Here is a 13,006-nt window from a genome sequence, read left to right on the forward strand (position 1 = left end):
CTGTTTGTTGACTATTATAGAATGTTTGGTTGGTCATTAATTAAATAGGAAATGAGGTTTTAATCAGGTAAGTGTTGGCATTGGGATCTATTAGTAATTATAGCAATTTATTCGTATAAATGGGAGGTAGACGCATTTTTAAGGATTTTAAGAAGTTAGAAAATCAATCATCTGGACCAGTATGTCATGGTGAACTTTGATAGCCTAATGGTAAGACCGCAGGACTACCAAGTCAAGGGTCTCAAGTTTGATCCCAAGGATGCATTGACTTTACGAATGTTTTGTGCGTTTTCGAAATAAATGTCACAGGTTACGTGTTTCGAAATATTACAATATGGGTCTAAGGAATAGAGAATTCACCTGTATTTGTGTTACACTAATTGTGTATACTTCCTGTGCAGTTTGCGCACGTTATGCCACGTTACCCCTGCCCTTATCCCAATTATTTTATTTGGTGTCCATACCTTTCTCTCTGACGTCATCTCACACGAAGCAATCTTTGCTAATGTATAATACTAATAATTTCAAATAAAAAATCTATCAAATATCAAATGAACCTCAAGGTCTATATTTTTATTGAAGTACGTGTGACCAAGTAATAACATTATTTGTTTGCTATCGATAAATAATGACAACTAACACAATATATTTTTTAAAACAAAACTAACATGCAAAGATATCGAATTTCGAGGCAATCTGTTCACTGTTTAAATAAATGTGTGATTATAAACATTGGTGACAAACCATTGGTTGTTTTAAATTTGCATTTTTTGTGGCATTTCCTAGATATATAAAGACTTGCTTTATGTTTGTCTAGACTCAAGGATTTCTGAAGATGTGACTTCTAAAATGATATATTAAGTGTTTTCTAATTGATTTTTATAAAGTGGTTATTAATTGGGCAGGAAAAGTAAAATATAAGGATGTGAATATAATGTATTTTTTATTCTCTCTTTTGTTATCTGCGTATCAATTCAGGAACGAGTTAATTTTTCTTTAGCTAAAGGTAGCTAGATAGATAGAAAGAGAGACTTAGCAGAGACGAAATTTAGGGATTTTTACTCCTTGGGCGGGTAAAACGCTTCGTAACGTTACGTGTTACGGCGCCACTCAATCTGGCTTTCCTTTCTTTCAGGCATACAGCAGCAGTAGTAACCTCCTTCTCACTCACTCTAACTCACATGGCTAGTAAAATTAAAGTTAAAAGTAAAGAATTTCTCAAGCAAAACTATTTTGATATTTAATTGTTTAACTTAACTTTGAGAGCCATTTCTGTCAAACGTGTGTATATACACGTGTATACGGGTGTATACATACAAACATACTACGAATGCAATAGACAAATAATTATTGCACTATTATAAGGAAGTACGTAGACAAACTGCATTACAATTATATGTGTAAATAAATAAACAAATGTCCTTAAATTTATTAATGTTAAAGTGACGTTGAAGTAATTAAAGTGTGTCGTATTCTTGATAAGGTCAGGTACAAGAGGAATGTCGCGCGCACACCTCTCGCCTGCCAATGAGATGGGTGGCAAAAAAACAAGCTGTTTGACCTTAGACTGCACCTATATCTAACATCTAGCTAGGTTTGTACTGCAATTTTTAAGAAAATGTGTGTTCATGTATGTCACTTAAGATACCAATGGCTCACTATGGAATGTGATCATTCTGCCAGGAGTCTTTTCACAATCATTCAAGTTTTATCACAAAGACACTCAGATTCAGGGCAAGCATTCGTGGATCACGCAAATGCTTGCCCTACGTGGGAATCGAACTAGCGATATGTCGCCCTCAATGAGTTTGGCACCGTGACCTTGGCTATTCAAGCACTGAAACGTATTAAGAAGAAAAGTGTATGTAATACTAATGGGAAGGATATAATATTTTTATAGTATTTAATTTTTAGTAATAGGGTATCTAAAAGGAATAAACGGAATTCTGTTACCGAGGCTTCAGAGTATTTTTTTTCTATCACTAGTCAAAAGCTTAACCACTAACGAAAACATATCGGTGCAATGTAATCGACTAATATTTATTTTGTATAACCTCAGTAGTGTTTGAATTAGACATGTTTGTATGAGTCAAGGCAAATATTAGGTAAATGAAATATGCATTAATATGACTCTATTGTTGACTTTTTATATCCTTATCGTATCAAAGCTTCTTGTGAGAAAATAAATGAAGTTAGGACAATATTTATTAGAGTCAGTTCGACTCGCGATCCCGCTGGCGCGTCAGCTCATGATTAAGGACTACGGTGGTGTCCGAAACTAGTCGGGCAATTGGCTGACAGCTTAAATAAATCGCTTCTAAATATCGTTTATTACGTCCACAGGTCCAAAAAATATTCTTTTTGCTCTGAGACACATAGTCATACAGTCAGATACGATATACATATGTATTTAGCATAGGTCGATACATTCACACAATAAAGCCTTTAAACACACTTTGACTTGAAATAACTAATAATTTAAACATTATTCTTAATTGTGTTTACAACTAGTCTTTGTATTGAAATTATGGTTTTTCCTATGGAATGCAAACAACGTCGTTTTTGTATTATTTTTACATACAATACAAAATCACAATTTAATTTTTGTTGACAAAATGTTGAGAGCCTCTGGTTTGCTATTTTTAACTCATAAACAATGTAATTGCGGTAGCACGTGACAATCACAATGAACGAATTTCTTTATTAATTTATTACAGGTTTTGATTGCTCTTATAGAAGTTGGAGATTCCCGCCTGGTATAATAGGGAATAATGATATTTTCATTAGAGTAACTCGAAACAATCAATAATTTAACGGAATTGGGATATTCCATTGGTTTTCATCTACCTTATTACAGGCATCTTTATGAATATTCCGATGTTAAAGCTTTTTTGTTATGAACGGTGATTTTACGTTTTAATAATTACTGTTGCACTGGCAACAGGCAGGCGCAGGCCAGTGTCTGCGCCTGCCTGAATGCCAGTGATTGCTGGCAAAGCATTTTCCCTCTTGTAACGAAGGCGCATAACAGTAGCCTTTGTGTTAATCCAAGGTGTCAGCTGTCCCCATACGAAATTCTATTGAAATCTGTCCAGCCCTTTTGGCGTAAACAACAGGCAACATTGTATACAAACAAACGAATATATTTTCGTATTTATAATCTGAGTATGATAGGCTATTCAAATACAATGTCCTCTGTAACATCAATTTGAGACCAATAAAAGCGGAAAGAAAATAAAAAATGAAAATAACTCACAAAGAAATCCGCGATTGACAAAATAAAGGGATGTAAAAACTATCACGTAACAAGTTTGTGACAGTAATAAAAAACACTCTAAATAATTTATGTCCGGCGAAATCCGAGTCTAACTATGCTATTAATTTCAAATGACATAAATAATTCGAAGGTATTAAAACGTAAAGGACGTAGAAGAATAAATTAAAAAATCACAGATTAAACTAATAATTAATATTAAGGAGGCCCTAATAAATTTTATTTTTAAGATATTGTCTACGGTAGTAAAATTGTCCGGTAAATCGATAAAAATTTCATGCATATTACATTATGTATATGTGTTCCATAGAATTTTATACCTTAATTCTGTCACGGAACTAAAAAATCCATCTTCATTAAAAATGTAATAAAACAGTTCTTGTTAAAATTAAAAGGTTGAGAGCACCTAACCGTCTAGTGATGTGTTTAGTCGAAAACCTTGACAGGTTGGTGTCGAATTCTCGGCACAGCGCGGCACCACATAATTTATTATTCGCGGATTTCAAATTGGTGTTGTGCTGAACATAGTAAATGAAACATTTGGTACATGCTTGTTATGTATATTGTTTTATAATCAAAGAGAAATCTTTTGATAACAAATTACGTAATTTAGATAAATTTACGTGAGCGCAACAACTTAAAGTTCTTCGAAAGAAATAAGCAATTAAGGGTCCATTTTAGTACTTTAATTTTATTATGTTTTTATGCACTCCCGTTTTTTATTTGTTTGTCGTACGGGTCAAATTTTTGTAACTCAATTTTGAGGCACTTCCCGATAAGCTGACATTTTCTGACTGAAATTGTCAAGGTAGCTTCAAACGCGATGACAATGCAATTTACAACTTTAAAATAATAGATTTTGATAAAATTTGAATGGAGTGACACATAACGTGCGGTTTTAGATTTTTTTTTAATTTATGAATTTTTGTCAACATTATTTTCCATTTTCCTTTTTGGTCGGAAATGAATATTCTCACAATAGAGCTTTTTTTTTCTCTACAGCTAAAGCACACAAAAAGCGGTAAAAGATGGGCAAAACGGGGTGCTGCCCATTGTATATTAAAGTTCGAAAAGTTTTCGTAGCCTAATTTAAATACGACTTTTGAATTTACTTAAAGATAACATATGTTTAAATAAATTATTAAATACATTTACAATAATTATTCAAAAGTTATTTACGACAGCTAATTCTGAATAGTTTATTATATTTGGTCAAAATATAAGATCGTTCATTTGGTTAAAAACATCGCCATTTACGATGCTTGACGGAAGAATTAGCAATCATAAGAAATTGAATTGTTAATTAAGTGATATGCTAATGTTTATAAGTTTAAAGCACGCATAAAGATGGAGTTTGATTATTTTTCTTGGTTCTGTATATTTTAATATTTATTTTCGTTATTTTCCTTTTCAATGAACTTCAAAAAGGAGGTTCTCAATTCGTCTGTATTTGCTTTTTATGTTTGTTAAATCAAAGTTTCGAAAGCTTCGATGAACCGATTTAGTTGATTATTTTTACATTTAACGTGAATGATTTTATCCTATACATTCCACCAAGTTTGGCTCGGTAGCTTTTTACTTCAAGTCGGTTGTGTGATTTTAGTGTTATAAACAATATAATTATTATTAGCAAGCGTAGTCTCCTTAATTTTAGTAAATAATAATAAATAGTAAATATCACAGTTTTGATGCTTGCGTGTTATAAATGTAAGTCTTCGGTCAAACGACATTGTTTTTTCCAAACAAAGATAAATGCTAGTGCTCAATAAATAAGGCAGTCATCAAAAAGATTTCAATAAATAGGTCTAATTTCGAGTTCCATTGTTCAACACCTATAAAGCCTTACCTCAATTAGGGTTTCGTACCTAAAGCGTGTCAGGCTTTATTTCAGTAACTGTGATAGTTAGACTGTTGAACTTTTTAGAGATTATGTGTTTCTGCTGTTACTATAGGTACCATCAACTTCTAAAAATTGATTTAAAAAATCTAAGCCTAAGTACCCACGTTTTTAAATACCAAATTTGATCAAAATTTTGACAGCTTTTATAGTTGTTAATAGCATTGCCATCGGGTTTGAAGCTACCCTGAAAATTTCAGCCTGCTAGCTTATCAGGACATGCCTCAAAATTAAGTTGCAAAAATCCAACCGGAACAACAAACAAACAAGAAAGTGAGTTTATAAAAACGTCGGAAAATATAGATCATGGTTAAGCAATGATTGTTACGTTCATAAATTTGTTAGTAGGCGACAAATAAAATGGAATCTTCCTCACAAAATTATCTTCAGCCTATTTGTAGGGAACCCTTCCCTATCACCACTCGCACGACCAGTTTCATATAATACGTAGTCAGTATAAACCTTTTTGCTTTGTCTTCACAACAATTACTATGTAAGCATATCGAGGAATGCGTATTGCTCAGGGCGTGTGTAATGATCTATTGTGAGCTGTATCGTATTGATGTCACCCTGGATTAAGCTGTGACGGATCCATTGTCTTCTTGGCACAGTTCTTAAGACTTCATGGATGAATTGCAGACGAAAATTACTGATTTAATAGGTGGGATATAGTTTTTTGGAACGAGGATTCATTCAATTGGAAATGATCATGTATAAAGGTTTATTAATCAAAATCAATGATGATTCAAATTAGGTTATCAAGTAGCAGTTGTTGAAGGTCAAATTACATTGGAAAGTACTTAGTTTCGACAACCCTTCACCGCTAAGGGCTTTCTAGTTGTTTTTAAGAATAGGTGCCGTGACAAAAAAACAAATATTTAAAATCGTTGTTTGCCACTAAAAAATTAAACTATTAACAAAAAACTGGAATAGCTTCCAGAAGTAAGTACCTACGTTTTATTGGCATTTCATTATATTTTACTTGTTATTTCTTGTATAATCTGGGTTTACCTAAAACGGTACCCTAAAATATTGTTTATATCTGTCGCGATCTTAATTATTTAAATTGTCAATAAATTAAACGAATTATTCTATTTCACATTATCATTTATTTATTTTTATTTTATTATAATTCGTTTGTATTTATTAATTTGACCTCTTTAGTGAAAACGTGGTTGCTCAAGTGACATGTGTGATGAATGAGTGTAGGTTTGATTCTCGCTCTTATTTTTCTATACTTTTGGACACGAACGTTTGGATGGACTGGCGCTCGAAGTTTTAATTGCCTTATCTGAAGGAAATAATATTTTTTAAAGATTTTTGTATAAGCTTATAATATATTAAGAGACTATTATTTACCAGACCTTGGCAGTTACCTTTAGCGTAAGTTTTGAGATCATCATATTATTACTATGCTCGACACACATGACACAATACAAAAAAATGTGCATACCTTTAAACAAAATTGTTTTAACGATAACCATAAAAAAATATATCAACAGTCAACCACTTTCAAATGCAGAATCTTAACCTCTTTAAAGTCGGTTAATAATCGTACCGTCCTTTTTACTTTAAATTCAATTATGTATGTAACAGAAACAATCCCATTAAAATCGGTCCAGCAATTACGGAGAAATAGCCGGTTTACACAACCGAGAAACCTTCATACATTAATATGGACTACAAATCCTTGTTCCTAGTTGATGTCATATCATTGTCTATGCTGCATTGGTTTCCTAAGGCCATAGAGCTAAAGCCATGCTTCATAAGCCACAGATAATGGTACATACATAATAATATAACTGTGATCCGTGACGGTTACAGACGGATATTATAACTACAGTTGTTTATGCGCAAGAGTCGATTTTGTGATCACATTTGGAACTCGAGTTGAATGTTATGCTATATCTAATTTAAATACTTACATTATATACATAAATTCAAATAATATAATTATTAATAACATAGTTTATTGTATGTTAATTTTCAATCATTCTGTCTATGAGAAGAAAGTCTGCTTTGCCGTGGGATGTTTAAAGTCTTATATTATTATTATGCTGTAAATATAAAAGGTGTTAAATATAGGAACATAATAATTACATGCTATAAAGAAATTGTACTGAGTATAGTGAGTACATATATTTTTATCCTAGATTTTTTTTACTGATAACATGTCGAGATCTTAAAAACAAAATTATTCCACCATTACACCCGTTGATGAAATTAATAAGGGACGACCAAATAATTTTCGAATATTTTTTTGAAAATTCAAACATACACTTAACAGTTACTTGAGAAACTTTCTATTATCGTTGGTATAAAGTGATTAATTTACACATTTATTTAATACAGACATACTTTTTGGTATTTATAAAACTCGAATGAAAATAGTTTGTAAACATTAAGTCATAATAATGAACAAATTTTAATAATATTTCTACCAAAGATTTCTTAGAATTTTGACAAACAAATAAGAATATACCTATATCAAACTATAGATAACAGAAAATAATAGAAACAAAAACTAGATACGGAGGTCATTCCAAGTATTTCGCGACCATGCTTTAATTAGGTTAATATTAAATTTTTTGATACCACTTAATTAATAACCTACTTAGGAATTGATAACGAAAACTGAACAACAATATATGATGTCATGTAAGAAAAAAAAACACCAACACTGTAGACAAATAGACAAACACAATGTCAAACATTTTACAAAACAATGATAAGGAATAAAAGAGGATCGAAAATAACAGACAAAATGAAACGAAATTACGTTAATTAATGCCAGTTAACATCAACAGTCATTTGCATATTGAGGTTAAAACACTGACCTTACGCGTACCTGAACTTATTCAAACTAAACCATAACTCCGGAACCATTGAGATGTTCCAAACAAATCTTAGCGAATATCTTTTGCCTATCTTATAACTGTGCTTCGAGATACCGCGTCTCGATGCTGCCAGCCAGTGCCGCGCCGACCGCCGCGAGAAACAGTCGCCGACCGGTCCACGATGAAAATAATACACTTCGCGATCGTCGTAACGCTATGGAGCGGGGTCCTAGGTTACGACTATCATTGCAGCAAGCGATCAGCTCTGCTGCTACTCAAACGACCAGCTTACGAATTCTCAATCAAAATGCTGCAAAGAGTCACAGAGGACACTGATTCTCATTTTGTGTACTCGCCTCTCTCAACTTGGCTGCAAGTCACTGCCTTAGCAGAAGGAGCTACCGGCAGCACGTTAAGGGAAATCTGGAACGTCACTAAACACCACAGAAACAGATGCTTTAAAAAGAAATTAAGCGAAATTTTGGAAACTCTCAATTCGGAACTAAGGTATGAAAGCAAAAGGAAAAGTGTGATGGCTGTTGATAGATTGATACGGGTGAAAAAATCTTATATGCGTGCTGTACAGAAGTTGTACGGAATCAAAGTTATGCAGCTTGATTTTAACGAGCCTAAGAAATCCGCAGACAAAGTGAATAAAGCCATCGAAGATGGCACCGGTAGGGTCATAGATACAATAGTGTATTATGATGACTTTATAGATAGTACACTAGTTATGAGTGACGCTAACTATTTCAGGACTGAGTGGGAAACACCGTTTAACAGTGCATACACACAGTTAAAACCTTTTTACTCAAACCGAGGAGTTAAGCAAGTTTACTTGATGAACCAGATCGGTTACTACCACTACGTTCATATGCCACAGATTCATGCCAAAGTTTTAGAAATTCCGTGCGCGACTCGCAGAATATCAATGCTGATATTTATGCCAACTCAGAAAGAATGGATCGGGGAGATCTTTTATTCATTGCAGAACACGAGCTTAACAGGCATATTTAACATGTACAAGAAGAACAGAAAGCAGTTGATCAATTTGACGATGCCAGTGTTCAGCCAACAAACGGAGATTATAAATATACCGGAGTTGCTTTATGATATGGGGATCAAGAAGATCTTCAACCCAGACATCGCTGAATTTAAAACGGTATCGAATTATAAAATGCATGCGTCTTTGATGACCCAAGTGACGGATATTGAAGTCAATGAAAAGGGTCTGACGGTGGAAACCGCTGCCGCCTTAGTCAATAACGATACTGTAACGGACTTTTTGGTGGACAGACCATTTGCATACATGATTGTTGATAAAATAACTGAGTTTATTCTATATGCTGGTGTGTACTCTATACCCGGTGAAGTGGGGACTGAAATGAATAATGTTTAGTGACGGGTCGCGAATGTCTTCTCAGAATAATTTGATTGCGGTATCGCTATGTTTTATTTGTGAATGTTAGGCTGAATGAGGACGTCAGGATATATGAGTGTTGTAATGTTAGACAGTTTGACATTTCGTGAACTCTAGTGAAAGTGAAATCTTACCTATTTGAATGAGGCTTCAATTTAGGTAAATATAATCTACTATAGCGGTAAAACGGGGTGAATAGGACCGGCGAGGTAAATAGAGACGAATTTTGTGAGGGAGTCGTCAACTTTCGGTTTGCTTTTTTTGAACCGTTTACAAAATCAATCTTTATCAACTCCTAGTTTTACTTAGACTTATTCTCCCCGTTTTACTGAAACCATTTGTAATATTTATAACTATTATGTGCTAAGTTAAAATTGTAACTTATCAGTCATTAAATTATGTGTTATTTTTAATGTAGTTAAGTTAATTCTGACTAATTATCTCCAATGTAGTTAAGTAGACATTTCTTGAAGCAGTTAGTTTATAATTGTCAAAGCCTGGTTGATTAATGTGTACGAGTCAATAGACCTTGAAAATGTACGTATTTACTTTGAAAGGAATAAAAGAAGTACTGTTATCAAAAAACTGTAGTTCCAAAAAAAACAGCACTTTTCTTGAAAGATGAAAATAACAATGAAAGGTTTTCCTAAATTTTAAATGGTTATAATATTTAAACACTTTCTAAATTATTATTTTAGCTTCGAAAATGAATCTTTGAATTTTATTTGTATCTTTTCTAAACGAACAAAACATTTTTTTTTAAATTAAACAGTTGTTTAGTATGACTGAGATACAAATAGATGTATTCTCGGTATGTCCATAATGTGTGATTAATTAAAATAATCTATTATCAATTTCCTGCTTTTTCATTAAATATTCAAAAAATATATAATCAAGGATTAAGAATCATTTTCGGTTTTTGATATTCAAACGACGCAAAATAATAAATATACTTTAATATGAAGAATGATTAAATTTTGTTAACGATTTTATACAATAACTGTGACTTAAAATAATGGTCAATATTGTTATGTTTCTAATGGCACAAATGCTTGTTTATAAAAATGTATAAAACCGTGTGTAATCAAAAAGCACGTAATTTAATTTTCATTGACAATTGAAGCCGACTAATCAGTCTCATATTATGTCAAATTCAAATTGACAGTTGTAACCAATTAATTCAGCATTGTCTATGCACGAAATGTAATGACTTTGCATAACTTGTATTAGCAAAATAAGTTGATTGTAGTTTTAGTGTTTGCCATGCATTTGTTATTTAATAATTGCGCCCATAAAGTCTAGCTTTACTCGTAGTGTCAGTAGGTATTACTCACTAGCTGTTGCGCGCGACTTCGTCCGTGTTTTAATAAATTTATAAGCACAGTAATAGTATCTATGTGTGTTACAAGAACCAAGTATACACACGACCATTTTAAGTGACGCTTGTTTTTTTTTTCATTTTGTTTTTATACTTGTAATGTGGTTGCCTTATACATACTACTGTTGCTTAAAGAGTAAACTATAAAAAGCCTATTTTTTAACAATCACGGGCCGAAAATATTTCAGGTCATTATTTTGGCGCTTGCTTGTTAGGAAAAAATATCATCATCGACAACAATTTAAGTGCTGGCCACTTGTAACTTGTATAATTCAAAAACAGAAAAAGCATTTTATATTAAACAGGACCTTTGGATAAGATTCATTTCTCTGATTGCTAACCTTGATTGAATCTCTTAAATGTATTGAACTGACAAGTCAAAGTCACGTCATTTATTCATTCATTCGAAAAGGAATAAAATCATTAGAATTAATGCGATGTTATATAGTCTAAGGCACTAAAAAATACTAAGAAATGTCACTGTTTATTTAATATTTTGTAAAAAGTAATGTTAAAAACAATATTGACTAATACATAAGGTTTTTTTATCTGTGTTTTTTCTTTATGCCTAAAACGTTCTTTTTTGCGATGACTTTTACCGTTGAACGTAACTGTTTGGGGTCCTAATAATTTTTTCGGGTTAAAAGTTCAAGAACAGCCATAAATTGAAGTCCGACAAAATGTTTTTTTGTCTATTTTAATATTCTGAATATTTCAAATAGTTATCGAATATTTTTTTGGGTTCATTAGATAATTAACGGAAATAAACATTTAGTTTAGGAACTGTAGGTATTACTAAGGCTCCGTTGTCTGTCCGTCTGTCACCAGGTCATATACGGGATTTCATTTTTTTATAATTGAATTTTTTTAAACCTATTTATGCAAAACCCTGAGTATAGCGAATATGATTTGCGCTTGACCAGTTTTAGTTATATCTATATTTTAAATATTCTGAATATCTTAAATAGGAAACTGATATTTTTTTATCTTCCTATTTATCATGATAAATGTCAATTTCTGAAAAGTGATAATTAAAATCTTTAGGTCTAGGAATTTAGGCTTATTCATGACTCCCTGAAGGAGAATTGAGTATTGTCAAAGTATTTATTTAATAATATGTCCATTAGTTTCTTTACTCTATCATTATTTCTTAATGTCTAAAGCGATTTTCATGAATGAGGTGGAAAAAATAAATCTTGGGAATAATAATGATTCTTCAAAGCGTTTTGAACAAAAAACAAAGTTTATTTGAAAGGTTTGAATATATTGCTATGTTTGTTACGCTTAGGCACTAAAACTACTGAACGCATTTTGATTAAATTCGGCCCAGGGATAGATGATGGTATGGATTGTTTGGAATCAGTTCTCTCTCTGCTTACTCTAAAAAAATACGTAGGTTGAAGTATTAAAATTAAAAAACGGTAATATTACAATCATTCACAGATTACTGGATACATACTACATCTGTTTTAGACTATAGATAATGTCTGCTTATTGAACATGTCAGTTTTCATAACTCGGGATCACACGACGCGATATATTTTTATTAACATCCGGACAACTGATGTGTAATTAAAAATGTTTACAAATGTTTTTATATTTTTAGATAAAATGACGCCATTTTATTTATTGATTAAGAAATTCTGTGTGTCAGGCATAACACATGATGCTTTTATCATGTCATAGAAAAAAAAACAATTATGATTTTACTGGTAATTTTTGTAGACGTCATACTCCATATTCTAACACTATACGAGAGAATATCGAGCATATTCGCGTGTATATGTGGGTGTTTGTTACATCTTCACGCTCAAACGGCTGGAACGATTTCGATGGAATTTGGTATGGCTTTATTTATAGAATTTAACATTAGGACGTTGTATGTAATTAAATGAGAGTAGAAATTAAAATAAAGGAAGAATAAAATCAAGAAACTATTTTTGCATCTAATATTTGAATGCTGAAAGTTACAACATGGTGATAACATTTAATTTCCTATTGTAAACTCTTTATGTAAATCCATAATTGGCAATTTAAAATACCAACTATTAGCAATAAAATTGTTACTATCCCCTCACTACGTCACAATCCGTCAACGGTCTAAATTTGAAAACACTAACAAAAATATTTCAGTCTAGCCCAAAATACCTAGCTAATAAAATTACAAATTCAATGTAACCTTGACAATTCTACATTGGCG

General features: G+C 32.1%; 1 protein-coding gene across 1 annotated transcript; it reads left to right on the top strand.

Moving 5' to 3' along the window:
- The first annotated feature begins 8,078 nt into the window (after positions 1 to 8,078).
- LOC113501254 (serine protease inhibitor 77Ba-like) lies at positions 8,079 to 10,096 on the top strand. Its single transcript, XM_026882336.1, has one exon. The coding sequence runs from the start codon at positions 8,190 to 8,192 to the stop codon at positions 9,405 to 9,407; it is 1,218 nt and encodes a 405-aa protein (XP_026738137.1). The 5' UTR covers positions 8,079 to 8,189; the 3' UTR covers positions 9,408 to 10,096.
- The last annotated feature ends 2,910 nt before the right edge of the window (positions 10,097 to 13,006 follow it).

This window comes from Trichoplusia ni, chromosome 15 (genome assembly GCF_003590095.1).
Source record: "Trichoplusia ni isolate ovarian cell line Hi5 chromosome 15, tn1, whole genome shotgun sequence".
Taxonomy (NCBI): Eukaryota; Metazoa; Arthropoda; class Insecta; order Lepidoptera; family Noctuidae; genus Trichoplusia; species Trichoplusia ni.